At 53.6% G+C, this 24,205-nt stretch overlaps 11 protein-coding genes and 1 non-coding gene across 12 annotated transcripts; 6 read left to right on the forward strand and 6 right to left on the reverse strand.

The window, feature by feature from the left end:
• Positions 1 to 278: 278 nt before the first annotated feature.
• BO66DRAFT_t244 lies at positions 279 to 351 on the reverse strand. Its single transcript has one exon. It is a non-coding gene; the product is annotated as a tRNA-Lys (tRNA).
• A 2,138-nt stretch (positions 352 to 2,489) lies between these two features.
• Positions 2,490 to 3,620, forward strand: BO66DRAFT_158136 (uncharacterized protein). The gene has a single exon (XM_025642197.1). The coding sequence runs from the start codon at positions 2,983 to 2,985 to the stop codon at positions 3,598 to 3,600; it is 618 nt and encodes a 205-aa protein (XP_025501069.1). The 5' UTR covers positions 2,490 to 2,982; the 3' UTR covers positions 3,601 to 3,620.
• BO66DRAFT_158131 (uncharacterized protein) lies at positions 3,511 to 4,399 on the forward strand. The gene has a single exon (XM_025642196.1). The coding sequence runs from the start codon at positions 3,601 to 3,603 to the stop codon at positions 4,228 to 4,230; it is 630 nt and encodes a 209-aa protein (XP_025501070.1). The 5' UTR covers positions 3,511 to 3,600; the 3' UTR covers positions 4,231 to 4,399.
• A 2,129-nt stretch (positions 4,400 to 6,528) lies between these two features.
• Positions 6,529 to 7,996, reverse strand: BO66DRAFT_379565 (uncharacterized protein; the record flags this gene model as incomplete). The annotated part of the gene is made up of 3 exons (XM_025645858.1): positions 6,529 to 7,389; positions 7,483 to 7,703; positions 7,822 to 7,996. The coding sequence occupies 3 exons, from the start codon at positions 7,994 to 7,996 to the stop codon at positions 6,529 to 6,531; spliced, it is 1,257 nt and encodes a 418-aa protein (XP_025501071.1).
• Positions 7,997 to 8,659: 663 nt separating this feature from the next.
• On the forward strand, positions 8,660 to 10,031 carry BO66DRAFT_441213 (NAD(P)-binding protein; the record flags this gene model as incomplete). The annotated part of the gene is made up of 6 exons (XM_025651325.1): positions 8,660 to 8,695; positions 8,754 to 9,017; positions 9,087 to 9,198; positions 9,260 to 9,319; positions 9,388 to 9,599; positions 9,672 to 10,031. 6 exons carry the CDS (start codon positions 8,660 to 8,662, stop codon positions 10,029 to 10,031), a joined length of 1,044 nt encoding a protein of 347 aa, XP_025501072.1.
• A 146-nt stretch (positions 10,032 to 10,177) lies between these two features.
• Positions 10,178 to 10,752, reverse strand: BO66DRAFT_441214 (VOC family protein; the record flags this gene model as incomplete). The annotated part of the gene is made up of 3 exons (XM_025651326.1): positions 10,178 to 10,319; positions 10,411 to 10,447; positions 10,533 to 10,752. The coding sequence occupies 3 exons, from the start codon at positions 10,750 to 10,752 to the stop codon at positions 10,178 to 10,180; spliced, it is 399 nt and encodes a 132-aa protein (XP_025501073.1).
• An 820-nt stretch (positions 10,753 to 11,572) lies between these two features.
• On the forward strand, positions 11,573 to 13,102 carry BO66DRAFT_422252 (Zn(II)2Cys6 transcription factor domain-containing protein; the record flags this gene model as incomplete). The annotated part of the gene is made up of 4 exons (XM_025650036.1): positions 11,573 to 11,645; positions 11,703 to 12,421; positions 12,473 to 13,001; positions 13,059 to 13,102. 4 exons carry the CDS (start codon positions 11,573 to 11,575, stop codon positions 13,100 to 13,102), a joined length of 1,365 nt encoding a protein of 454 aa, XP_025501074.1.
• A 908-nt stretch (positions 13,103 to 14,010) lies between these two features.
• BO66DRAFT_403933 (putative aldehyde reductase 2) lies at positions 14,011 to 15,198 on the forward strand (the record flags this gene model as incomplete). Its single annotated transcript, XM_025648899.1, has 3 exons — positions 14,011 to 14,260; positions 14,316 to 14,804; positions 14,885 to 15,198. 3 exons carry the CDS (start codon positions 14,011 to 14,013, stop codon positions 15,196 to 15,198), a joined length of 1,053 nt encoding a protein of 350 aa, XP_025501075.1.
• Positions 15,199 to 15,710: 512 nt separating this feature from the next.
• Positions 15,711 to 16,864, reverse strand: BO66DRAFT_329399 (NAD(P)-binding protein; the record flags this gene model as incomplete). Its single annotated transcript, XM_025644019.1, has 5 exons — positions 15,711 to 15,929; positions 16,015 to 16,151; positions 16,241 to 16,395; positions 16,492 to 16,754; positions 16,820 to 16,864. The coding sequence occupies 5 exons, from the start codon at positions 16,862 to 16,864 to the stop codon at positions 15,711 to 15,713; spliced, it is 819 nt and encodes a 272-aa protein (XP_025501076.1).
• Positions 16,865 to 17,480: 616 nt separating this feature from the next.
• BO66DRAFT_441218 (tannase and feruloyl esterase) lies at positions 17,481 to 19,193 on the reverse strand (the record flags this gene model as incomplete). The annotated part of the gene is made up of 1 exon (XM_025651327.1): positions 17,481 to 19,193. One exon carries the CDS (start codon positions 19,191 to 19,193, stop codon positions 17,481 to 17,483), a length of 1,713 nt encoding a protein of 570 aa, XP_025501077.1.
• Positions 19,194 to 19,789: 596 nt separating this feature from the next.
• Positions 19,790 to 21,632, reverse strand: BO66DRAFT_458035 (tannase and feruloyl esterase; the record flags this gene model as incomplete). Its single annotated transcript, XM_025652191.1, has 3 exons — positions 19,790 to 20,174; positions 20,260 to 21,267; positions 21,316 to 21,632. The coding sequence occupies 3 exons, from the start codon at positions 21,630 to 21,632 to the stop codon at positions 19,856 to 19,858; spliced, it is 1,644 nt and encodes a 547-aa protein (XP_025501078.1). The 3' UTR covers positions 19,790 to 19,855.
• Positions 21,633 to 21,775: 143 nt separating this feature from the next.
• Positions 21,776 to 24,070, forward strand: BO66DRAFT_473533 (sodium:calcium antiporter; the record flags this gene model as incomplete). Its single annotated transcript, XM_025653055.1, has 3 exons — positions 21,776 to 22,010; positions 22,916 to 23,082; positions 23,138 to 24,070. The coding sequence occupies 3 exons, from the start codon at positions 21,776 to 21,778 to the stop codon at positions 24,068 to 24,070; spliced, it is 1,335 nt and encodes a 444-aa protein (XP_025501079.1).
• Positions 24,071 to 24,205: the final 135 nt, after the last annotated feature.

A 24,205-nucleotide genomic window follows, 5' to 3' on the forward strand; every position in this document is an offset into this window, starting at 1 on the left:
TGTACAGGAGTAAAGTAGTATGAATTGCTTCATTACACCAAATGGTACTGAACATATGAGGTGGGCATACCACAGGCTGTATTTAGTGATTGGCCTTTTCGTCTACTACATAGTTAGTACCCTGACTACACCTGGGAGCGGCCATTCGCTTGATTGCAAGAAGTGGATCCCGGGTGGAGCTTCCGCGCCGTCCGCGAACCACACAAGATAAAAAGAAAAATCTACGCGCAAACCGCAGTATAATGGCAATGTGCGAAGGGCAAAAAAGCAAAAGAGAAAGCCCAACGCGGGGGTTGAACCCGCAACCTTGAGATTAAGAGTCTCACGCTCTGCCGATTGAGCTAGCCGGGCTGTTGTTGTTGAAGGCTACGCCTGCGTTCAAATCATGTTTGCAACAAGCTTGACCTGCCGCCTCCTGTCAACTCTTCAGCTCGCAGGGAACACGATTGACAATGACGTTTCGGTTGTGAGGTGAGAGAAATTCTGGAGCCTGGATCCCTGGCGTAAGGCAGACTCTGTCGCAAGTCGCGACCAGGCAGCTGAGTGAGCAGTATGAGTGTTGTTTGTGCTGGTGTTTCCAACTGCTGATATATATTCCCACGTCGGGGATTGGTAGGTGAACCGATGGTCGGGTGTGCGCTTCTGGTTCAGGGATCACCCGGGGTCGCAAAGGGGAAAAAGAAAAGACGAGATCGCCATCTCCCCATGGCGACTACAGGAATCACCGCACAGCCCGACCTGCCATCTATTAGTCTGCCTCGGGGCAGTCAGTTCAGCATGGGCACGCGCCCATGCGATCATCGGATCGTTCGCGTGCGGCGGCTTCTTGCAAAGGAACCCCCAAGGCAGCATCCGACAAAGCAACCTGGGTCGACAGGTTACTTGTGAACAGGATTAGTAATGCTTGTAGACGGGTCACTCCTGTATTATCGCGGATGTGCGAAGGTGCGAGTGAGGGCTGCGCAAGTTGATGACGACTTTGAGTCTCAGACAAGAAAAGCAGTCCAGGTGGCGAGCCAGTTCCAAATAACACCCAAGGCCACCGCGATAGGATACGAGACACACTCAAGGGTCATGCCGCGCGGTACTTGAAACCAGGTTCCCTGCCACTACTCCTCGTAGCCCACTATCCACATCGAAGGCAGGAAACATCTCGCAGATAGGTAAAAAGTGCAGGTTGCATAAATCTCGCGATCCAAAACTCGTGGTAGCAGGGATCACACCCAAGCTCAATGGCATGTAGAGCCATATGGATGGGATTGGACGGGTAAGGAAAAAAGGGGGAGAAGAGAAATCATGACCAGTCGTCGTTGTCGCTTTGACGGAGGCTGAGTTCAGGAAGGAGTTTCTGGACCCTGTGCGAAGAAGAAAGACATGATCGGGACTAGTGTAAGGGGAACAGAAAGGTTGGAGGGGGGGGGGAGGGGGGAGGAGGATGGGGCTGAGACGGTTGACCCCCCTTAGCACATGGAAGTGCGGACGATCGACAGGTCGCTCGTATAGCGGAGGGTTGGCAGTCCGGATCCCCCATCTTCAATCTTCACCCAGTGCTGTACTTGCGAACGTTTATGGTAGATATTCTTAGAATGCTAGAACTCAGCACGAGAGATCGATAGGGTATGCGGTGATGGTAGACAGGCCCGACAGTTTGGAACGGATGGATTCTATTGTTTTGAATACCGCTCCGCGATGTTGACAGCGGCTGCGTAGCAAATGAGCGCGGGGACGGGTGTGGTTGAGCCATGAAGCGGGGAGAGCTGCTCGCCGGGCATAGACAGACAGGGGACCTCGCAAACCATGGAGGGTCAAGCCACAGTCCGTTGTAGTTCTTTCTGGTGGAATTATGGCGTCATCAGAAAAACAGAGAGATTCTGAGCAACAAAAGGCTTCGTGTTGGAAAGGTTGTTGAGGGAAGAAGAAAGATGACGAGGTGGCAGTTAGAGGATTGCGGCGCAGGAAACACGAGGGTACAAGCCACAGCACCAGCCATCCTTCAGTGACTCCGACAATAGATGATGATGATGATGACTCTCTCCATCGAACTCAGTTCTTCCCCGACACCTAGAAGAGGTATAGACTGTTTTCTAGAGGGGAATGATAAGACCCTGTCGATAAGCAAAGTGGACGGTGGAGACGCGTAGTCCGTGGCATTAGGGAGGAACTAACCCTATTCCTCTCCTAGTGTGTCCACCCGGTGCAGTCAGACAGTCAGATGAGAACAACCAGGGAAGGGGAATGATCCCAACTTGACCGACTGTTACTGTCCCTCTCACCAATCAGCTTGCAGTAATTCCATCCAAAAGGCGATCTTGTTGTGAACACTGCGTTTCCAACCGGGAAGTGGAGATTTGAACCTGGAAAATGCACTGCCTTCACCACCACCACCACTACCATCATCCACTCCACTCCACTGCACCAGCCACAGTACGGATACTGAGTAGACACACAGAAGAGACAGCCTTACGGTCACCAGGCAGCACTTTCTCTAGGAAACTTCTCCCATCAGCTGCCACACCCTCCTTTCCCATCATTATTATTTTTATTATTTTTAATTTTAGATTATGACTGATTCCTCCTTAGCGTCTCCACTTGTGACCAGATCCGTCATGAATCCCTCCTGCAGCTCATTTTACCCTCTTCCATGGATGCCTTCCACTCGTCATGTCCAACTATATAACCTCCTCTGCTCCCCCCCTCTACTTCTCATTTTCAAGTTCATACATCTGCATCCAGCCCTTCAACTCAGACCTATTACCAACCATATAGCCACTCGCAGGACCACTTTGTTTGCGATCTATTCATTCAATCGCATTACTGCTACCCACCTATTCACGCAACACGTGCTCACCCAGAGCTCGACCTGACCCATCCGTCACACTGTCGCCTTTCAAGTCTACTCGATTCCTCTGGCCCCCTATCTACACCTCCATAAGGGAGTCTGTTCCCCTGCGATCCAAGCCCCGTCTCCGTCGCACCGCAAGCATGCCTCACCAGGTCGAGCAAGCCGCCGAGCCCGTCGTGCTCGTGCGGGAGCTGGAGGACGACGAGACATATGTCCTCAACAGCTTTGAGAGCCACGCCGGTCACTGCTCCCGTTGTGCCAACCCCCTTCAGACTCGCGAGGAAGACCGGTCTCTATGCAAGCGCGGCCACCAGTATGCCCGCGACGTGGCTGAATACCTGCGCAGCAAGAACGGCAAGATCTACTCGGTGGTCGACCTAGAACGCAACCGATCCACACTGATCAAGGTGCCTCTCAAGTATGCCGCCGCCCGTCAGCTGCTGCTGGCAATTGAGGACGGCCTGCGCGTGGAGAAGAAGTCGACCGTCGGCGTTCGTGCCTCTGCGCCCCCGGTCATCAGCTACGATGCCACCTATCCCGTGCCCCCTCGACGCACCACCACTCAGGACTACCTTCATCCTTCGCAGGCCATCATCGAGCGTGAGCCACGGACCCTGAAGCGTCACCGGACCATCATCTACACATCCCCTCGCAGCTCGCCCAGCCGAGGGTCACTGTACGAGGCTGATGCGGCCGAGCGGTATGAGCGCGTCAAGGAATCGTCCCGCATCTACCGGCCGACCGACTACCACCGTTGAATGAGCACAACGCACTGGTTTGGAATTAGTCATTACGGTCTTATCTCGCGCACGACACTGGATACCTGTCTGCTAGCTTTGATGCAGCCAAGATGCTGTTACCACGCTGTCCCCCAAATCGAATCTTGTCCACCGGCAAAAGGGTTTCATCAGACCCGCCGCGGCCCCCAGCCTTCCCATATCTGCCCGATCGCATTGGATTTGGCAATGGAGAAATCGCTCAGCTACTGCTGCACTTGCGCGTTCTTGCAGTGCACTGCATACGCCTGCAGATTCGCAGAGGATCTCGATTACTTTGTTTTTCGCATCTTCCTTTTCTGCGATCATCGCAACAATACCTTCCTATGTCTTATGTTTGGTATTCTTCGGTTCATCCCGACTTCTCGAAACCAAGAACCACAAAAAAAAAGACAAACTCGCCGAAAAAAGGCCACAAAGCAGAGGAGAGAACAAAGGAAAATGAGAAGAGGGACAAATAGAGAGAAATCTGTTGTGCGACCCTTCTTCATGCTGTCTACACCGGGGGGAAAGCGGAAGAAGCCCGCTCCAGGACGGGGGCTTTCCAACTTTTGTTTTCTTGCTGCAGCCAAGATGTACTGTAACTTACTGTATGTTGCATGCAAGCAGTGACTCATCCGTCTCGGATGCCGGATTTGTGTGCTTAGTCTAGAGCACGATGGCTGCAGCTGACCTGCAGGCCGCGCCTTTCCTTTGACTTTTTTTTTTTTCTTTCCATTTTAACTTCGGATCTCCCTTAAGGAAACCGTCCCCTCCTTTGATCTTCCCAATCACGGATTCTAGTTCATGAATTGAATTTCCTATGTCGTGATTGGTGGTTCCACGTGTCCAGCTATGTATGCAGTATGAATCAGGACTCGTAAATGATTCGCCAATTGAGATTATGTTTGATGCCCGCAGACGAACAGTCTTCTAGATTGGGCTTAGCGTATAGTAGAGGCTCCTTACACCCCTGTACATTTAGTGGCTCGAGACAAGGACCGTCTTCTATGTATACGTATACGTAAGTGATATGGAGCCTCTTCAGAAAAGAGAATCCGATTAAATGGTTCTAAGGATAGGTAGTTCTGCCAAATCGACAATTACCACTTGTTCCGCTCGGGACGACCCCCCAAAAGCAACTCGTACTCCGCTCGCTTGGCCCAGAACCCGCGACATCCTCCCTCCCCCCCTTGTCCGCCGTATCTCTCTCCAGCAGAGCAAGCAAACAAAGGGCATCAATTCTCCGAACCCAACAACATTCCCTGTCCGAGAACCACGGAGTGTTCCAAAGTAGGAAGACGCCAGGCCTCACCGATGCCACTCCCCGGAGATTTTTCTCTCGCCTCGCCGGGTAGCAAATCCCGCAAGCCGCGGGCGTGGGTGGACCTGGGATATCCGAATCTGTGATCCCGGAGGGAGGGTCGAGACGCCGGAGCTTTGCAGATTGCTGAAAAGTGTAAAGGGCGAGATATGCAACGCTGCACGCCCAGGGAGAATCATACCGCTCCGCTGCAACCGTCTAACCTAATTTAATGGCTCATGCACGCTGTCAAGGTTGAGGAACCTTGTTTTGGTTTGTGTGTGGTTGATGCATGGCGGATGTCGGTAAGCAATTGCATGTTCAGACAAGACAAGACAAGACAAGACAACAACAGCACTATGGCCAGGATGTAAATTGATACTATTCAATACGTGCGCAAGGCGTGGGTCAGTCTTCTCCAACTCAATTGCACTTCAATGTTTCTAAACATAGACCAAACTCGACGGCCCGCCCCCCGAACTTCGACATTGGACTGTCCAGACTCCAGAGCGCGTCGAGTCTCCACCGACCCGCCAACACTACCCATACAATTTTTGGTCTTCGACATAGCAACACAAGCGACATCCAAGTCTAGAACCAGCCTCCGAGGGCGACTTGGCACTTTGGGTGGTACGTGCCCAACAGAGTGGATCTTTTCCGGACCGTGGACCCAGTTTCCGGGATCCACTCCGACTGAGCTGTCATGCCTCTATACCGTCTCCATCCCTAGCTGAAAGTGCGTGGTGGTAATTCTGGGGCTGGGATTGGGTGAATCGCTAAGTAAGCTAAGGGGTGAGGCTAGATGGTTTGGAGTCCGTTGCTATTTAGTGCTATACTGGGGGCGACGGGGTGGTTAGGTAGGAAAGTCTGCACAGGCATTGTGGGGGTGGGTTTGCCTCACTATTTGAGTTTCTATATAGATAGTCTGATGGGATGAAGGGGTCTGTGCACTTAGGATGTAGAGATTGAGGGGTTGCGATTACGATTGAGATAGTGGGTGTGGCTGGTGAGGGTGTAGAGTGGGTAATGGGAGGGGGTGAGGTGCTAGACTCATGGATTGAGGGCTATTGCCAGATGTGCGGTAGTGAAGGGGTGATGAGTGATGGATGGGTTCTTGTCCGTAGATCTCTGGAATGTAGAGGATAGTTGGTTCCGTTGGGACTCGTTGACATGATGGCTGCATTCACCTACAAGAATGCTTCCAGGTTCATTTTCTGGATACCACACCTTCCTCTCTATATCCTCCTTTTCGAATACCATTCTCTCCCTCAGGAATCAAAGGGATTGGTGTCAGTATGATAAGACTCCATAAGTCTTCCCGAGCACAAATGCAATAGCTTGCCGCTAGAAAGCCACGCATGACTATCAGGGCTTTATCGACCAGAGATGGTCTCACACCAGTTGCCGTCGTCGATGCTTGGCTGCTCATCTGGCAACCAAGGAATAAGACTACTGACGAGAAGATGGCTCATAGTCATAATGTCGTTCATGAGTGAGACTGAGGTACATCTATGAAACGAGTGAGTTCATTCAACTACGATCGAACTTTCAAATTGGCCCGCACCGAGTACAAGCAACACACCCATTGTCCCTCAGAATGTATATCCTTGGCTATCCAGCCAATTAGGCTAGTAAGCGTTGCCATCCGCAGACCTCACTTCAATCTCAACGCCAGCATCTCTTAGCCCATCCACATACTCCATGCCTAGGAAACTCGGCGTAAAGAATCCGCCCTTCCCAGCCCGCTCTCCTCCGCTCTCCTTGCTCCCCCTCTCTAACAAGACCCTCGCCCCAACACAGGTTAGCAACGCTGTGAACTCATACAATGCCCCTTCCCGCAGCAACGAAGCTTCAATAACTCTTTTTTCAGTCCCTATTCGACCCCCAGCCCCACCTACAGCCCGGTACTCCGCACGCTCAGCCCCCCTCAACACCTCTTGATCAGGCAAATCACCCGCGTTCATAGTCAGGAGCTTCCGTACTAAGCCCCTCACAAACGGTATCCAGAGCAATAGTATGGTGACTTTTGTAGCACAATGTATGAAGATCGCATTCCACATCCCCGTAGCAGGAAGGTACTCCTTGTACTGGAAATCATCACCATAAAGCCCAGGGTTCTGGGCTGCGCTGCGGTGTACAACCGAGGCATTCCCGGGGCCCGCGAAGGATGTTGTCAGAGGCCCCAGAACGGGATGAAGACAGTAGCCAAGCGCTCGAGACAGAAGTGGTGATTTAGGGACCAGCCGCGGCGGTTGCTTCCGGGAAGTGAGCACCCAGGAGCCCGAGTTTCCGGACAGGTACCAGGATGCACCCCAGGTCGTGAGACTGTCGAGAACGGTGGCCAGGGAGCCCGGGGTCATTGCTTTGATGCTAAGCTTCCCAGACGATACAATCTCGCCCGGTCCCCAGGAGTGCGTCTCCCTCGTCGTTTTTGTGATCAGCCACGCAAGGAGATCGGCCGGTGCGGCCGGTGAGATCCCTGGTATTATCTGCTCTCATCACTACCGTATCAGCGCACACCGTGGGACAATCTCGACCTCGACCCAGCCTGGAATTCATTGACATAGGGCTTGAAAACTCACAATAGCCCCGCTCTCCCTCGCAACATCCTCGTACCTCTCAATCAACTCCGCAATCCATAACGTCTCGGTCGAGAAATCGAGATAATGTGTGCCTGCCCGCGCACAAGCCTGCACAATCGGCGTGGAAAACCTATGGAACGGTCCGACGCCATTGACCACGACCTTTGCCTTCCGGGTAACCGATTCGATGCTCTCTTTGGTGAGTTCAACGAGTTCAATTTCTAGTTGTGTTGAAAGTCATCCACCCTGTCAGCTCAACTGACTAGGTCAATCTCAACACAGGCCAGAGGGTTGGTGTAACAGTCACCAACGCCGTTGGAGAACAGGGGCTGCACGTACCGGGCTGCAGCCTATCCGGATACAACTCTCTCAATCCCCTCGCCAACGCCTTGAGTCTTTGTTCTGAGCGGCCGCCGATGCACCAGCGGATGTTCGTAGGGTAGTGCTGGGCAATGAATTTGGCGCAGAGGGTGCCGGTATACCCTGTTGCGCCGAGGAGGAGGATGGAGTACATTGTCTGACTTAGTCGCGGGATTCTGATACAAAGGGGCGATGGCGATGGAAAGAGGGATGAAAATGGTCTGACTCAAACGCCAAACGAGTGGCGTGGTTAGGCTGTTATAGACTCAACCCAGGCAGACGTGGAGGCAAGGTGGGATGAGGCTGGGCATATACGGAGTTCCGGGCTTCGAGTTGTGTCAGGAGTAACAGGGAGTTAGCTTTATCACAGATTCAAAGATCTGGACTTGGAGTTTCGAACTAGAGTCTTCCCATTACCAGATCGCCTGGTAGTCTTTATGGATAAGTTAGAATTGTTGGGTAAAATCAAAACTAATTTAAAGGCGCGTAGCCGGATGCTAATATCGCGTCCTGTAGTTCAAGCAGTTCACTTAGGGAGAACAGAATGGTGATTTCTAAATTAGTTTATAATGATCCCATTTTTACCAATCAAGGATTTAGCTTATTGAGCCTAAGAAGACTTATAACTGATTGACCTAGCCAGATACAGGCACACTTGGTGGCACTAGCCTAGATTCAAACCCAAACCTGGAACTCCGGGCTCCGCGAGCCCATATTTCGAGGTTGAATCTACTCTATTATAAGTACTTGTATACAGACGCTGCCCTTCCATTCGCCCATCCATTGTTTTTCATTATCTCTTCCTCCTTTATCAACCATGGACCCCCACAGCACCTCCCGCGAAAAGCTCCTGGTAACCCCACCCTCGCCTCCACCTCCACACAATCTCACACGAATTGTTCACTTCCCAGATAACCGGCGCGACCGGCTACATCGGCTTCAAAACCCTTCTCACAGCTCTCTTTCGCGGCTACAGACTACTTGCCCTGATCCGAAGAGACAGCGACATCTCTGACCTCCAATCCAAAAGCGCTTCTATCACTGAATCCACTCGATCAGGACAACTGAAGTTTGCCGTTGTCCCGGATTTTCTAGCCGAAGATGCCGTCTACAATGTTCTGAGGGGATCGGGGACGACGGTGATTGTTCATCTGGCGTCGCCGTTGGCTCTTCAGGTGAGTTTCGGTTTTCGGATCCATCATCTGACGTTGGCTGGGGCTGATGCGAGGAGGGCGGTCGAGTAGACAGAGGATTATGAAGAGGATATCATCCTCCCTGCTGTTTCGATGGTAACAGTGTTCCTTGAGGCTGCGGGAAGGGTGGAGAGTGTGAAGAGGGTTGTTGTCACTTCTTCTTGTATGCACTATCCATCGACCCGGCGCGAGGCGACAACGAAAACAGCTAAGGTAGACAACAGGCGTGACCCTCATCCCCTTCGAGTGGAACTTCAACCCAGACTCCGAGAGACTCTATACCGGTACTGTGCCTTCGCTTGCCCCCATCACCACCCCTACCCTACCGTACATACAATCTAATCATCTATAGCAACCGACCTAAACCCCACCCTAAACATCACCCCAGCCTCTTCCATGGAAGCCTACTGGATCTCCAAAGCGCTTGCCCGAAAGGCCAGCCGTGACTTTGTTGAAACCCATCGTCCTAGCTTTGACTACGTGAACCTCCTCCCCGGCGTGGTCATCGGTCCCGATGACCGTCTTACCCCATCGCCCACGAACAGAAACGTGAAGAGCGATGATGTGCTACAGGGGACGAGAAGGTTCGTGCTTGCGCCCGTTCTGACAGATGATCTGAGTAGTTCGTTTCCTTAGGTGGGTGTGCCGGTGCATGTGAGTGATGTCGCGAGGGCACATATCGATGCTGTGGATCGGCGGAGGATTCCTGGGAATCGGGAGTTTATTCTTGTTTCGGATGCTGATGCTGTCGAGGGTGTGGACTGGGAGGAGGGTGCTAGGGAGGTTGTGCGGAAGTACTATGGGAAGGAGCTTGAGGGTGGTTTGTTTCCGATGGAAGGGAGGTTGGGGGCGATTCGGTGGAGGGTTGATACGAGGGAGACGGAGAAGGTGTTTGGGTGGCGGTTTGTGGGGTTCCAAGAGACTATCAAGGCCCTTGTCGCGCAGTGGGTTGAGTTGAAGCGGTTGGAGAGGTCAGTGGAGGCTGGATGCGAGTAGAAAATTGTCAGATGGACATAGACCCTAGACTGGGATATGCGATACGATGCGCCTGGCTTGAACACTCATGGAACTTAGTGGTAAGCTCTAAGCCTGCATCCTATCACCACGTAGTCTACATATCAATCGGTGCGGCCTGTTCCAAATTACTCCTTCCTGGCCTCCCTCGGTGCACAAACAGCTTCCACATTGTTCCCTTCCATGTCAACCGCAAACGCCGCGTAGTAGGGATACCGGCTCATCTCCTCCCTGATCCCAGGACCACCGTTATCCTTTGCTCCGTTTTCTCTGTAATGACGCAATGGCATTAGCAAGATACGCTTCCCCATTCCCGATTCAAGACGAGGAAAACAGTAGAAAGGAAACCCTGATAACCCACAATGCAAGGCGATGAAACTCCTCAACAGCCGCCCAATCTATACGTATACACACACATCAGCAATGGCGCCATAGAGCGCAGTCTGGAAGCATCTAAGCAAAAGAGTGTTTGGGAGAACTAACTCGACGCATCAAACGCAACGTGAACAGGCATCGTGCTCTTCCCCTCCGGCAACGCCTTGATCCAGAAATAAGGGTAGTCGCTCCCAAACCCGATCAGCGTGCTGTTGTACGCGCAGATAAGCTCTTTGTACCCCACCGGGGCGAGGACTTTGCTGTAGAAGATGCGCAGTGCGGGGAGGTTTCTGGCGGTTGCCCAGAGGAAGATGTGGTTTATGGTCATGTTGTGTTGAGTTAGAGAAGAATAAAGTAAGGTTAGAATGGGGTTAGATGTTCGGAGGGGCTTGGGGATGGAACCCGGTTTTATCTGGCTGCGGGCTCCCCTCGAACTACGGTAGGCAGGCGCGTATTGAAGCCTGGGGAATAGCTCGGAGTTCCGGATTAGGCCTTCTTGTTCAAGGTTGTCAGAAGCCCACCTTGAAAGGGAAGAGAGGCAATCTATGATGTGCCAATAGACAGACGGAGGGTGCTCGACTGAGTTTTGGGCCTATGCAAACTAACAAGGTGCCGATTGCCCCAGAAACATGTACTTAAGACATAAGTCTCGGCCTTATAAACAGAAGTGGTTTCAACTTGGGAGAGCTTTAGGAACATTGTGTCGTATATTAATATTTGTTAATAACCAATCAGTAGCGATGCAGTAGCGGTGCAGTGAGTAAGGCTTAATAAAGTACTTAGTAGCGCTGATCTTTGTTTGTTTCTTTTCATGCTTGTTTATTCTTGAAGAAGGTAAATTAAAATATGTTTTTTTAGTCCCTTCTCTGAATGTAGGGTTCTATCACCAGGCAGCCCTACGACGATATTCTCTTTGATTGTCCGGCACAGATGTGATCACGTGATCACATGGATTGTCCACGGCATCAATGCAGGGTTGCCAAGGCTGTTCTATTCCTCTAAAGGCATGATAATGTTAGCCGACGAGCTCGGAGTTCCGGGTTCAGTATCCACCACCACCTTGAGCCCTTCGAGCCTTGGAGCTCCGCACGTATGCATCGTCGTCGAAATCATCCATCTCACATCTTCACAGTCACAAAGTCACAAACATGGAACCTACAGCTGTGGATAAGAGAGCCGAGCGGGCTGAATGCCCCTTTTGTGCCACTACATTCACCCATCGTGAGGCCCTTTGAGCTCTCTCTATCTCCGGAGCGCTCTCTCATGCAGTATCAACAGGCTCCTCGCTTATCCGTCATCTCCGGATGAAGTGCAACCAACCCCAACCGCAGACTGTGCGGCGCAAGGCATGTAGCCAATGTGTCGCGGACAAGACGCGGTGTAATCTTAAGCGCCCTAGCTGCTCGCGATGTTCTATGCGACAGATACCCTGCCAGTATCCAAACCCGTTCCTGGACTCATCCGACTCTCCATCGCCAGACAGGGAGGAGACGACTTTGGCGCCACAAGTAAACCCATCGAGTCCACCGGAGCCGCAGGCTGCTGATTCGTCAAGCCTATTTGAAGCCCTGCTTGCCGACTCTGCGCCTTGGGACCTGTCCTTTCCTTTTGACGTAAATTCTTCCCTGTCCCCGCGTCGCATCTCCGCAGCTCTGGTTCGTAATGACAATGCCCAAATATACCCTCATGGTATGATCTGTGAGAACCCAAGCTCGCTGGTCTCACCAGAACCAAATGCACTGTCCCCCGCAGCGGCGCTGGCGAACCACAGCATGGAGTTCATCTTCCGTGTTCTTCGATCCTGGCCCAGGATGCTGGCAGGGGATTTCCAGACGCCCCCATTCATTCACCACAGCTCTATCGCCGACGATAGGACTCTACCTCAATCCCTCGCCAACTGCTTCACTCTCGTCAAAATGTGGCACGGGCAATGTCATGGAGCCGAGAACCTAGTCCACCGCCTGATCCTGAACGAAGTAAACAGCCTCTTGAACAAGGTGTGTACACACAATCCGGACTCTGGAACAAACGTCGGCTGATAACCGAAGCTCGACGACCTCGACGAAGCTTCCCTCCTCGCAATCCTCCAAGCAGTAGTAATCTACCTGATCATCCTCCTCTTCCCCGGCGAGAGCTCCCGCCCAACGCTGCCCCCACCGACCCTCCTCCACAAGATCCAAGACCTGGCCAACCACGCCGCCAACACGGGCCTTTTCCTCCAGGAGGAAAGAGAGGCAATGCGTCCCACCTGGACCGCCTGGGTCCACGTCACCTCCAAGCGACGCGCGGTGTTGTCGCTCTACCTCCTCCGCTGGGCACTATCCGTCTTCCACGACGCCCCGCCGCTAGATTGCCGCCAGGTAGGCTTCATGCCTGCGCCTGCGGCGAAGATCCTTTGGCAGGCGAAGTCGGAGCCGGAGTGGAATTCCTTGTATATTCGGTGGCTGGCCAGATGGGATGGGCATGGCTACATCCAGGGTGAATTCGATCAGATCCGACCGGGGATTAAGATGGCGGAAAGGGCGGAGAAGTGGCTGGAGGAGGCGGATGAGTTTGGAATGATTATGATGTCGATCGGTGAGTTACCCTTTCAGTGGAGTGTGGGTAGGATCCCCGCTGACTATGGTGATATAGTAAACGCGACAGACTGTCCATTGCCCACGTTTGCGGTTCATTGATGCATTATGCCAGTGCCAGGCTTGGTTCACACCTAGTTGCACAGCGTCTTTCATTTGTTGAAAAGGAACAATACCTAGGTAGCATCAATTGGCACGCTAACGTTTGCTTTCATGGACGCCCAAATCCAAGGTTTCTCTACGATGATCCCTCCAGCAACACGCACTCGTATCTATAAGCTAAAAGCAAGGAACAGTCAGCATCCTTCGCAACCCAGGCATGGTCACCTCCACATGCCTGAAATATATGAGAGGCGATTAGGAGCTTCCTTGGGAGGCCCGTCTGGGACCTGGAAACTATAACACACGTTACCACAAAGAGTCTCCAAAATATTCAATCTTGTCATATATTCCTTGGAAGATGCGACGGTTACGTCAAACACTGCCTTGCTACGCGCTGTGAGCAGTATATGAGCGCGACAAGAGAATCATGAGACAACATAAAGTCTGTCCAGGCGCAGTGCTGCACGCAGTTTATTATGTTGTGGCAGCAGATATCAAAGCACTCACGCGAATCATGCTGTAACAGTAATATACTTAGTAGGAGTATACTATCTCAAGATAAATATCTCACTACTGCAGAACCCCCGGGAGACTACGCAATCAGTCCGGACTTCCGAGTTGTGCATTCCCGACCAAACTCGGTGCAGGTCCGTAACTCGGGGTTCCAGGTGCACGCATGAAGCCCCGATACTTCATGCCCAAGTGGTTGAGAGTTGGCATATTGTGAACACGATTTGTAATTCTTGAGCGCATTTAGAATTGATTACAGGTGTGCGGTATGCGATTCCATTCATAGAATTTCTAAGGGAGAGATATATAAGCACTATTTTGCAACCCCAACCCCATATGGGGCCTGGGACGGATAGCACGCTTCTGTGGCAACTGCACATCCCACTTGCAGGACAACCATGCATATTGCCGATCGAGCCATTCCCGCCGACTCCACGGTCGTGGTAGTGGGAGCCAATGGATACATCGCCGTGGAAACCTGCGAGAAGCTCCTCGACGCTGGCTATCAGGTCCGCGGGACCGTACGCGATGTGGACCGACATCGAATCTGGATGCATGCACTATTCGACGCGCAGTGGCCGGACAAGTTCGAGCTCGTTCAAGTGGCCGATTTCGAAGACGAGGGGGCCTTCGAGGCGGCCTTTAATGGTAATTGACTGGCCCGATAACCTAAACCGTGATTCCCACCTAATGGTTCATGCAGGAGCCTCAGGCGTCATCTACCCGTCCATGCCGGTCATCTTCGATGCCGATCCCACCAAGGTAGTCGACCCTCTGATCCGAGGGGTGGTCAACACCCTCGAAGCCGCCGCTCGCGCCGGGGTCCAGCGCTATGTTCTGAGCTCCAGCTCCAAAGCGGTCCAGTCGACCGTCTACAACGAGCCCCAGCCCCACGAGATCCGCGTCGACACCTTCAACCACCAAGCCATCCAGCAAGTCCGCAGCGGACCGGTGGACGCCTCCTTCGAGCGCAAGCTCGCCGTCTACAGTGCCGGCCGGACCCGAGCCGAGCCGAGCTTCTGGAACTGGGTCCAGCAGAACAACCCACCCTTCGTGGCCAACTGCATCGTACCGGATGGCCAGTTCGGGCGCGTGCTGGATGTGAACAACCTTCACACCGGCCCGACCTCGTCGACCGGGCAGTTGATCCGGGCCCTCCGCGGAGAATGGGCGGAAGTCGGTCTTGACCTTGGTACTATTATTGCGTGCTCCTCTTGCCCCCCGAGGAAAGCTCATGGTTCACTCACCGACTGACTTTGTATGTCATGCAAGCCTTCATCACAGACGTCCAGGACACGGCGCGTCTCCTGGTCGCGGCCGTTGCGTCCGTGTCGATCGAGAACGAGCGCGTCTTCTCCTACTCCGTCAACCGCACCTGGACCGATATCCGGCGCAAAGTTCGCGAGTTGTTTCCCGATCGTCCGGAGCTGGTGCAGGGACCGGATCAGGGTCGGCCGGGGAGAGACGTGTCTGCTGCGCCAGGGCCCATTGCGCGCGCGGAGGAGATTTTGCGGACCATGGGACGGCCGGGGTTTACCGGGGAGGGTCAGATCATTCGGGATTTTGTGGACTCGGTCTTTCCTTAGCTTGGATGCACAAAGATTGCGAGACAGGACCTTGTAATAACGTTCCTGGGCCGTGGGTAGCAGGAAGCAGCCAAAGTCCCTTTTGTATCCTGATTGATGCACGTTCATAAGCAAGTTTGGGTGATTTGGCCGCAACAGAAAGGGTTTAGCCCCCTGAGCTACATGACTGCTCAACGTCTTACGAAGCTCGGATTATCCAGTAAGAGCAGGCAAGCGTGGACTCGTCGGCTCTTCATTCAGGTGTACTTTTTATTGGAAGGGGACGGACGCTCTGGGTACCTAAGACAGCTCTTACACGGCAGGTAGCTTATAGAGTCATCATGGATGCATCAACGCGAAGTGGCCTGAGCTATAATCCCGAGGCCAATATAAGCTTCCGTATGTGTAATCGAACTCGCATTCCTCAACCGCCCTCAAATGCTTCTCACCGATATCTGGCAGTTAAAGAAGCTTACATATGCCCAATGGACCCACAAACGCGAGCTCAGCAGATCCCAACCAGTTCCCCACTGCTAAGACCACCTCTTAGTCCCATTATGACTCCAGAAAGATCCCCCGAACCCACCAGCCAGGGTCTGCCGATCAACCGCAGCCAGCACACTTCTTGCAGCAACCTCCGGCCGCATCGGAACAACCTTCACCCCCACATACGCCTCAAACTTGGCTTCGATGCCTTTCACGCGCGAGAGAATCGGCTCCGGTACTGTACTCGAATGACCATCAGCACCTAACTCAACGAACAACCAAGCCGAGGATGATCAAGCAAGTACAAAGAAAAAACATACACTCCCGCACACCCCCCTCGAGGGTATCCACCCGCCCCGGACAAATCGCCATGAAGAGGATGCCTTCCCCCGCGTACGCGGCATTGAGCTTGGCGATCAGGACATTGAGAGCGCCCTTGCTGATGGCGTACGGCGCGGCGTTGGAGAGCCGAATTTCATTGATCATGTCTGGGGTACACCCATCAGTGTGTATCTTGACCACAGCAGCCGCTTTTTACTGTGCCGTGTGTGTTTTTGGGGGGGGGGGAGGGGCATACCAATATCGCCCATCCCACTGGATATCGCAACGACCTTTTTGATCTGGCTGCGCCGCACGAGGTCCAGGAAGGCTAGGGTCGCTTTTAGGGTTCCGAAGACGTTGACCTCGATGCTTTGCTGGGTGTCCTCTATAAGGGTGGTTGGTTCGGTCTCGCTGGGGTTTCGGGTTGTTAGGCATGGAGTGCTGGGGATGTACAGGCTAAACACAGATCCAAAGAATGAAAAAAGAAAGAAAAGAAGAACACCCTACTGATCATTGATAGAAGTCAAGGCCGTCTGCTCGCTAACATACGCGGCGTTGTGGATGAGCACGTCCAGCCCCTGGGAACCGAGGATATCGCTTGCCTCTGCGGCGGCACCTTTCAGGGCGTTGTCATCAGTGACGTCGGCGACGAGGACGTGGACGTTAGTGATGTTGTCCGCGGCAAGACGGTGCTCGGCTGCCGTCTTGTTCCTCACCAGGGCCAGAACGATGTTTTCGGGCTTGGCGGCTAGGGCTTTGGCGAGGGCGTACTTGAAGTCATATTAGGATTGACGATTTGGTAGGGTGAAGAGGGACATTTAGGTGACATGCTTACTCCAAGGCCTCGTGCCGGTCCGGTGATCAGGTAGCTGGTTGGCATCTTGTTCGTGGGATTAATGTTGTGTTCAGTTCTGCTTGGTTGTGTTCTGTCCAGTACCTGATACTTCAGGAGAGACTTATATCCTGATTTAGCGACTGCTGTACATACATCTTTGAACTGAGACTCGTCGCATCGGTGATGGGCAAGCATTACAAAGCACACGCATAGAACCAAGGGTGGTGAGGTGTGGTCGGCGTTCCGAGCTGGTCAATCTGCAACCCGGGGTACCGGGCTCAGAGCCCTAGGCTTCGGAAGTAGCTGTTGGTTGGTACATTTCTGTTCGAGCAAGGGATATCTATCCATACTCTGAATTGACTAGTGCTTCGAAGAATATACATTTCGGTTAGACTAACCTTTTGTTATTCGCTGTAGTGATGGGCATCCAGGGCTCGTCTGGAGCTTTGGTATGTAGTTCCACCCGCAACCTCTCACCGGAAGAAGTCAAGAAATGAGAAAACAGTACAAAGAAAAAGAATTCCCCACCCCACGGTAGAGGCTAGACATCTGCAATTCAATGGGCTAGCAGAGTTCAAATGTCTTCAGCCCATGTCCCTTGTCCATATGCACAGAGTCCATCTCCCTAGTGATGTCCCGACAAAAAGTAAACACTGACAGCCTAGTAGACCGGCATGTTAAAAGCATCAAAGTCCCAGGCCCACGTATCCAGCGAAGTCTGGTCATACTCGCACTGCATCTCCGTGCCGTTGCTGTACCACATGGGCCGCAGGGGCCACGCGCAGATCTGCTGCTCCTGGCCCGCGAAGCTCCCGCCGAGCACGGTCCCGTTCAGGGTGACGGGGACGAGGCCGTCTTCCACCCACCGAATGAGGGTGGCGAGGGAGGTCTGCGGGAAGGGCCCGTTGGGCTGCAGGTCGTTGTTCATGCAGTGGGAGGCCCCGGGCACGAGGAAGAGGCGGTACCAATCGGCCAGGGCCGCGGTGCTCGCGTTGTAGGCCAGCCCGGGGTACATGACGCGGCGGACGGACTCGTAGTAGTGCACGGAGGAGGCGGTGGGGATGCTGCCGTCCTGCTCGCCGTGGTAGTGCAGGATCTTGCCGCCTGCGCGGTGGAACGGGGTGAGGTCCGGCCAGGCGGTGTGGATGGAATCCTCGTACCGCTGCCAGCCCTGCTGGATCCAGTCCCGGAGGGTGTCGTAGGTGACGTTGTCGAGGGACGAGAGGTTGTCCGCGTCCACGAAATCCAAGAAGCGGGCCACGTACTCGCCCCCGAACGAATTGATGTCCAGCCCCCACGCCCCGGTCGTGGCGTTGTAGGTGGACTGCGCGTCGTAGAAGAGCGCCCCCGGCTGGTACGAGAGGTAGACCTGGTTGCCCTGCAGATCCTTCATGCCGCCGAGGATCGTGCGGACGACCTCGACCGCCTTGGCGGAGATGGTCGAGTTCTGAACCGGGACGTCGCCATCGGCCGCGCAGTAGTAGCGCTCTCCGATGGTGGAGTTGAGATCGAAGTGCAGCTTGCACAGGTCGGAGCGCGACACCACCCCGTCCTGCCGGCCATCATAGCCATCGCACGCCTGGATGGTCTGGTTGACAATCGCCTCGATCTCACACTGCGACGGGAAGTAGTTGAGGGTCTTCTCGACCACGTTGGCCCAGAGGTGGTAGACCATCTGGAAGGAGTAGCGGATCGCAGGCGCCCCGATGACCGCGCCGTCCCATTCATCCCCGAACCGCTGCACCTGGCTCCATCCTTCCCGGCCACCCTCGGAACAGCTCTGATAGTAGGCGTAGAGCTTGTCGGTGTCGGTCATGTTGAAGAAGCGCCGGGTCAAGCTCTTGCCGATCGTGCTGAGTTCGTGGTGGGCCTGGTACCCGAACATGTAGACATTCTGGTGGTTCAGCGTGCCGTTCGCCACAAGGAGAACTTCGTCAACCCCGGTATCGAAGCTCCCAAAGCCTCCATCGGTGGAACCTGAGACCGCTCCATAGATGACCCCTCCGGGAAGCTGTTGGACTCCCTGATTGATGTAGTAGTCGGCACCCCCCGTGGACAGATATCTCTGCTCAAATCGATCGGGGCGGGGGAGCCAGAAGCGAAGCTTGACGGTGTCGTCGCGGCCATCGTGCGAGTAGGCGAGGGTCACGTTGCAGTAGTCAATGGTCTCCGTTGGAAAGATCGCGGAGCCGCTCGTCGTCGAGTTGTAAACCGGATTGGCCTCGATGAAAGAACGATCGAGGGTGATCCCGGGATACACGGAGTCGGACGGCAACTTGGATTGTACGTAGGATGGGGTGCACACATCCTCTAGAGAGATCGCTTGCACAGCGACCACAGCTGAAAGCGTAGTAGCAAGTACGAAGCGGATCATGGCTCAATGCTCCTGATGCAACCGCCGGTGCTCTGTGAAGTGCCCTATGAAACCAGGGAAAGTTTGCCCCTTTTAAATGATTAAGATGAGAGCCATGGTTGAATTCTGCAGGTATAGTCTCCTATCATAAAGATGATCTACAGTGCAGAACGGGAACCTACAGTGGATCATGCTACGTATATGTCTTACGCCGCTGGTCCGCAATTCAGCATGCCCGGGGATGAAGATGGAAGACCCCGAGATTCCAACCCACTAAAGCCGAGATACCGGGCACAAACCACCAATAGGAAGCGGCAGACTCCGCCCATCCTCCCCACAGCTCGCAAAGAGGGCCTTGAACAGGAACTTGGTTAGGTACTGTGCATACCGTGACAAAGCCCAGTGTGACCTCTGTAATGAGTGAACTTGAAACTGACGAAATCAGACTGACAAGATACGGTGGGCGGAAAGAAAAGGGATATAAAGGTGGAATACCCCCTTCGACGACTCTGACTCCAGGGCTACCGGCTCGAAACTTTCAGCATTGGTGTCTTCATGATTATTTTTCACAAGAACAAATACCCCAGTCAACACGTTTCTCCCAAGTCATCAAATCCTGCCCTTTGACTTCAAATTCACATCGGTCAAAACCTTCTTTCCAATCCCCCTCTCCTGCAACAGTCCTAGTACAAGAGCTTACAGCTCCAGCTAGTGGGCTCATCCGGGTTACCCGTCCCGTTGTACTGGGCCTGGTAGGGGTAGTGGCACACGGGCCGCTGGCGCAGAACCTCCGTCGCCGTCGTGTCGTTCTTCCACTTGGTGGCAATGATACTGTCCGGGGCGGTGCCGTTCTCCACCCAGGCCATCATCGCGAGAATGATGTCGTGCTTGGCGTCCCGGTACCCGGGGACACTGTACGTGCCCGTGTTGATCATGGCGGCTTGGTCCGCGCCGGCAATGTACCAGGGGGCGTTCATGATATCCGGGGTGGAGTAGCAGTGCCTGTTCATCGAGAGTCAGCCAGCTATTCTCATGAGACCTGATTTGGGAAGGACTAGGCAGAAAGGAAGACGATAGAGAAACTTACTCCATGCCAGGGATCAAGAACAGGCGGTAGAAATCATCCATCTCAACGCCCTGGGGCTTGAGCGCGCTGGAGGCCTGGTCGTAGTAGTAGATACTGGCATCGGGGGAGACGTACGAGTCCGACAGACCGTGGTAGTGCAAGAATTTGCCGCCGCGGTTGTGGAAGGCGCTGATGTCGTAGCGGTCAGCCGTCGCGTTGCCCGGGTTCAGCTGGTCGGCCAGCTGCACGGTGCTGTAATCCAGATCCTGCCACACAAAGTCGGAGAGGCCCATCAGGTCGCGCGGATACCAGTACTGCTGGTCGATCGTGCTGTCTTCGCCCAGCCCGATGTTGCCGGTCAGCCACGAGGACTCACTGCCCAGCCACATGTGGCCGTACACGTAGGTCTGGTTGACGTCGACCCAGTCGTTGTGGATCTTGTACAAGGTGGAGAGCTGCTCCGCCGTCAGGCACTTGTCCGCCGTGCTGGTCGCATTGCACATTAAGATGTTGGGGTTGAAGTTACAGCCTGCCGGGTCGGAGATGATGTTGTCGACCAGGCCATCCTGGGGGTCACACTGCCTCAACACCTCGGCGGCGATGATATCGAACATCGGCTCCGGAATCTTGTGCGAGGAGTTGGCCGGGGCTTGGTAAGTGGTCTGCTTCAGGTTGTACAGCTGCTGGTGCGTCGTCCACCAGGCCGGGGCTCCCGCGAGAATTCCGTCGTAGTCGTCCGGGTACTCCTGCATGTTCTTCATGCTCTGTCGGCCACCGGTCGAGCACCCATAGAAGTAGCTGTACTTTGTGGCCGAGCCATACCAATTCTGAATCAATAGTTTTCCCAAGACGGTCGCCCCGTGCCAGGCTCGGTAGCCCCAGTCGACCACCGCCTCAGGTCGGCCAATCGCCCAGGTACCTTCGGTGTCGATCCCGACATGGCCCAAGTTACTAGAGAGCGTCGCAAAGCCGTAGTGAGTGCCAGTGCCCATGTCAACCCAGTTGATGCCGCCACCCGCAGCAGCCGAGCTGTGAGCAAGTCAGTAGGGATTATCAAGACAATGCGGTAATACATACAGCAGACGACCATTCCAGTCATACGGCAAGATCAGGCCGACGAGGTAGCTGGAGTTGCCCTCAGAAGGAACGTTGATCTGCACGCCACATCCCTCAGGTAGGTTGGTGGGATACTCAGAGGAAGATGTATAGTTCATCGGATTGAACGTTCCATTGGCAGGAATGTAGGTTGCCCATTGCACCTTGGCGCGTGTACCATCGGCATCAATGTACTTTTGAAAGGTAGCCGCCCTGCAGTTGGCTGAAGTCAGGGGGGTGGCCGCCGTCGCCGCCGAGCCGACCAAGGCCGTCAAAACAGCCACGTTCGCAAACCACATGTTGGAGAATGTAACGGACAACCCGACCAGAGGAGAACCGATGGCTGATGATTAGAATGATGATTGCAACATCAGCAAGCTGGCCGTTCGGTATGATGATATATATAGGCTGTATGCCATATTGATCATTGTTGGTGACCATCATGTTAGAATGGCGCATACTCTGCGGTGTAGAGATGAAGAAACTGGTGACGCGGCAGCAGCGGAGACTAAACTCGAAGCTGCATCCTCCGCAACGCCTGAACAAAGTCTACGGAACTGGTGATGATCGCAGAACGGAACAGGAAACGATCATCAGGAACTTTGCTGCAGATCCTGATCACGACGCTAAAAGCGGTCCAGACGGAGGGATCGCTTTTGCGGGGAGCTTCATACTCAGTACACGGACACAGCCTTATTGAGAATGACGAAGGTGGCTCAGCTTGCGCAATGGGTTACTTTAGGTACCGTCTTATGTGGCCCGTCTTGCGATGAAAGTGGGGGAGAGAAGAATGTGGAACTAGGAAGTTCTGAGTGATTGGTGGTTGCGAACAGACGATGGTGGAGAAAAGACTCAAACAAGGTTGAAAGCTTGGCATCGAGGCTTGTTTGTCCCGCTTCGCTCGGAGTCTAGTCCGATCCCGGCTAAGCCGACCAATCCTCCGATACCGGAGAATCACTCGTATGATCAGGATCTCGTGCTGTCTCTGGGGAAGCAGCCTGGGCATGTTAACGTGAAACTTAAACAGTATCTTATAGATTATCTTGCTGTAATGTGAATCTCATGCCAGCACGAATACCAAATAATATAACATTGTCAGGAAAGAATTGTGGTTCCGATTCGCAAGGAAATAGGTAGAGTTTTGGTGGACACTCTTAGTTGACGATGGAATAGTGAATCCAGCCTCAGTGAGGGACTTAAACCGAAACAGCTGACTCCATTTTCTATAGCCGTGTTCATATCTATCACAAGAGATGACTTGGGAGTAGATTATCCTATAACCAACAGGTACTCGTAGTGTCCGAGATTTCCTTCAATTTAGCTAACTACTTTCCTTGACTCAGGTTCAATTGATAAAGTGAAGAGGGTATAAATTTAAGTTTCAGGATCTACTTTGTAGAATTACATAAGGGATACTCTTGGAGCAGGCCACGTGATGGCATGACAAAGGGTGGCTGCCATCAAGTAAAGGCGGTCGACGCTAGGCTCAAGCTTCAATTGATGCACAGTACATGACCGTGTATCAGCCTTCTCCATCTTCTGATTGCCCCTGGTATTTCCACCGTGGCACAATTATCAACAGTGGACTGGCATACATTGTGTTTCAATGTTGCCACCCTGATTGCAAGCGTGTTTGTCCTCGACTACGGCGCAGACAAGTTCATCGACCACACCGTCATTGTCGGGCGGCGCCTAGGCGTCTCCCAAACGGTCATTGCACTTGTGACGGCGGGCGCTGAATGGGAGGAGGTCTGAGTTTCAGCGCGAACCTATCTAGTTGTATCATAGCTAATCTCCTCCTTAGCTCGCCGTAGTGGTTGCCGCTATCCTGCAACATCAAAGGCCCCTGGTCCTTGGGAATGTCATGGCCTCGACCATCTCCAACGTTTTCGGGGCCTTCCCTTTAGGGCTACTGTGTCACCCACAGGGAGTGGATTTCGACCGCAGCGCAAAGTTGTATTCTGCCCTGTTGCCTGTGGTCACGACACTATTCGTAATGCTGGCGTTCTTCAACCAACTGAACCCGATGGTCGGCGGGGTCTTGATCGCCATGTTTGGCCTCTACCTCGGCTCGATCATCTACGCTATCTACAGGGGTGTAGCGTCGCCCACCGAGTTATCAGACAGCGACGATAGCAGTGAGTCGGGCGTTTCCAGTCATTGCGAAGTCGACGAATCTGCCGCCCATGCCCCTGAACTCTGTGAGACGTCTCCTCTCATCGCGAACGAGCGTAATCCTCCATCATCTACACGCAAAGACAGCGACGGCAGAAGAACCAAAAGCCTCCCGTACCACCTATTCCAGCTCATCCTCGGCTTCCTCGCACTGTCGCTGTCCGGATACATCATCTCCCACAGCGCCGCGACCGTCACAGACTCCCTCCATCTCTCCGGAACCGTCTTCGGCCTGACGGTTGTCTCCTTTGCCACGACTCTCCCAGAGAAACTGATTGCCATCCTCAGTGGTGTCCGAGGTCACGGCGGCATCCTGGCCGCGACAACAGCCGGAAGCAATATCTTCCTGCTGACGCTCTGTGTCGGTGTCGTTGCAGTGGCGGACAACCAGGGACAGAAAGCGAGTGGTGGTTTTGTCAGCTTTGAGCTTCTGGCGGTCTGGGTCTCTTCCTTGGTGTTTTGTGCTGTCGTGTTTTTGGGGCTGGGGAGAAGTGCGGCGGTTGTGCTCTTGGGGGCTTACCTTATGTTTTTGTGCTTGGAATTCACTGTTTACCGACGATGAGCACCTTAGCATCGAATGTGCAATAGAAGAGGGTTGTGGCTGGGACAGCCAGTGGGAACTTGGTTCGTTCCCCTGCTATATCCAATTTATAATGCAAGACCTGTTTATTGTTTACTATTTCCTACACTGATGGTC

Source organism: Aspergillus aculeatinus (assembly GCF_003184765.1).
Source record: "Aspergillus aculeatinus CBS 121060 unplaced genomic scaffold BO66scaffold_43, whole genome shotgun sequence".
Classification (NCBI taxonomy): Eukaryota; Fungi; Ascomycota; class Eurotiomycetes; order Eurotiales; family Aspergillaceae; genus Aspergillus; species Aspergillus aculeatinus.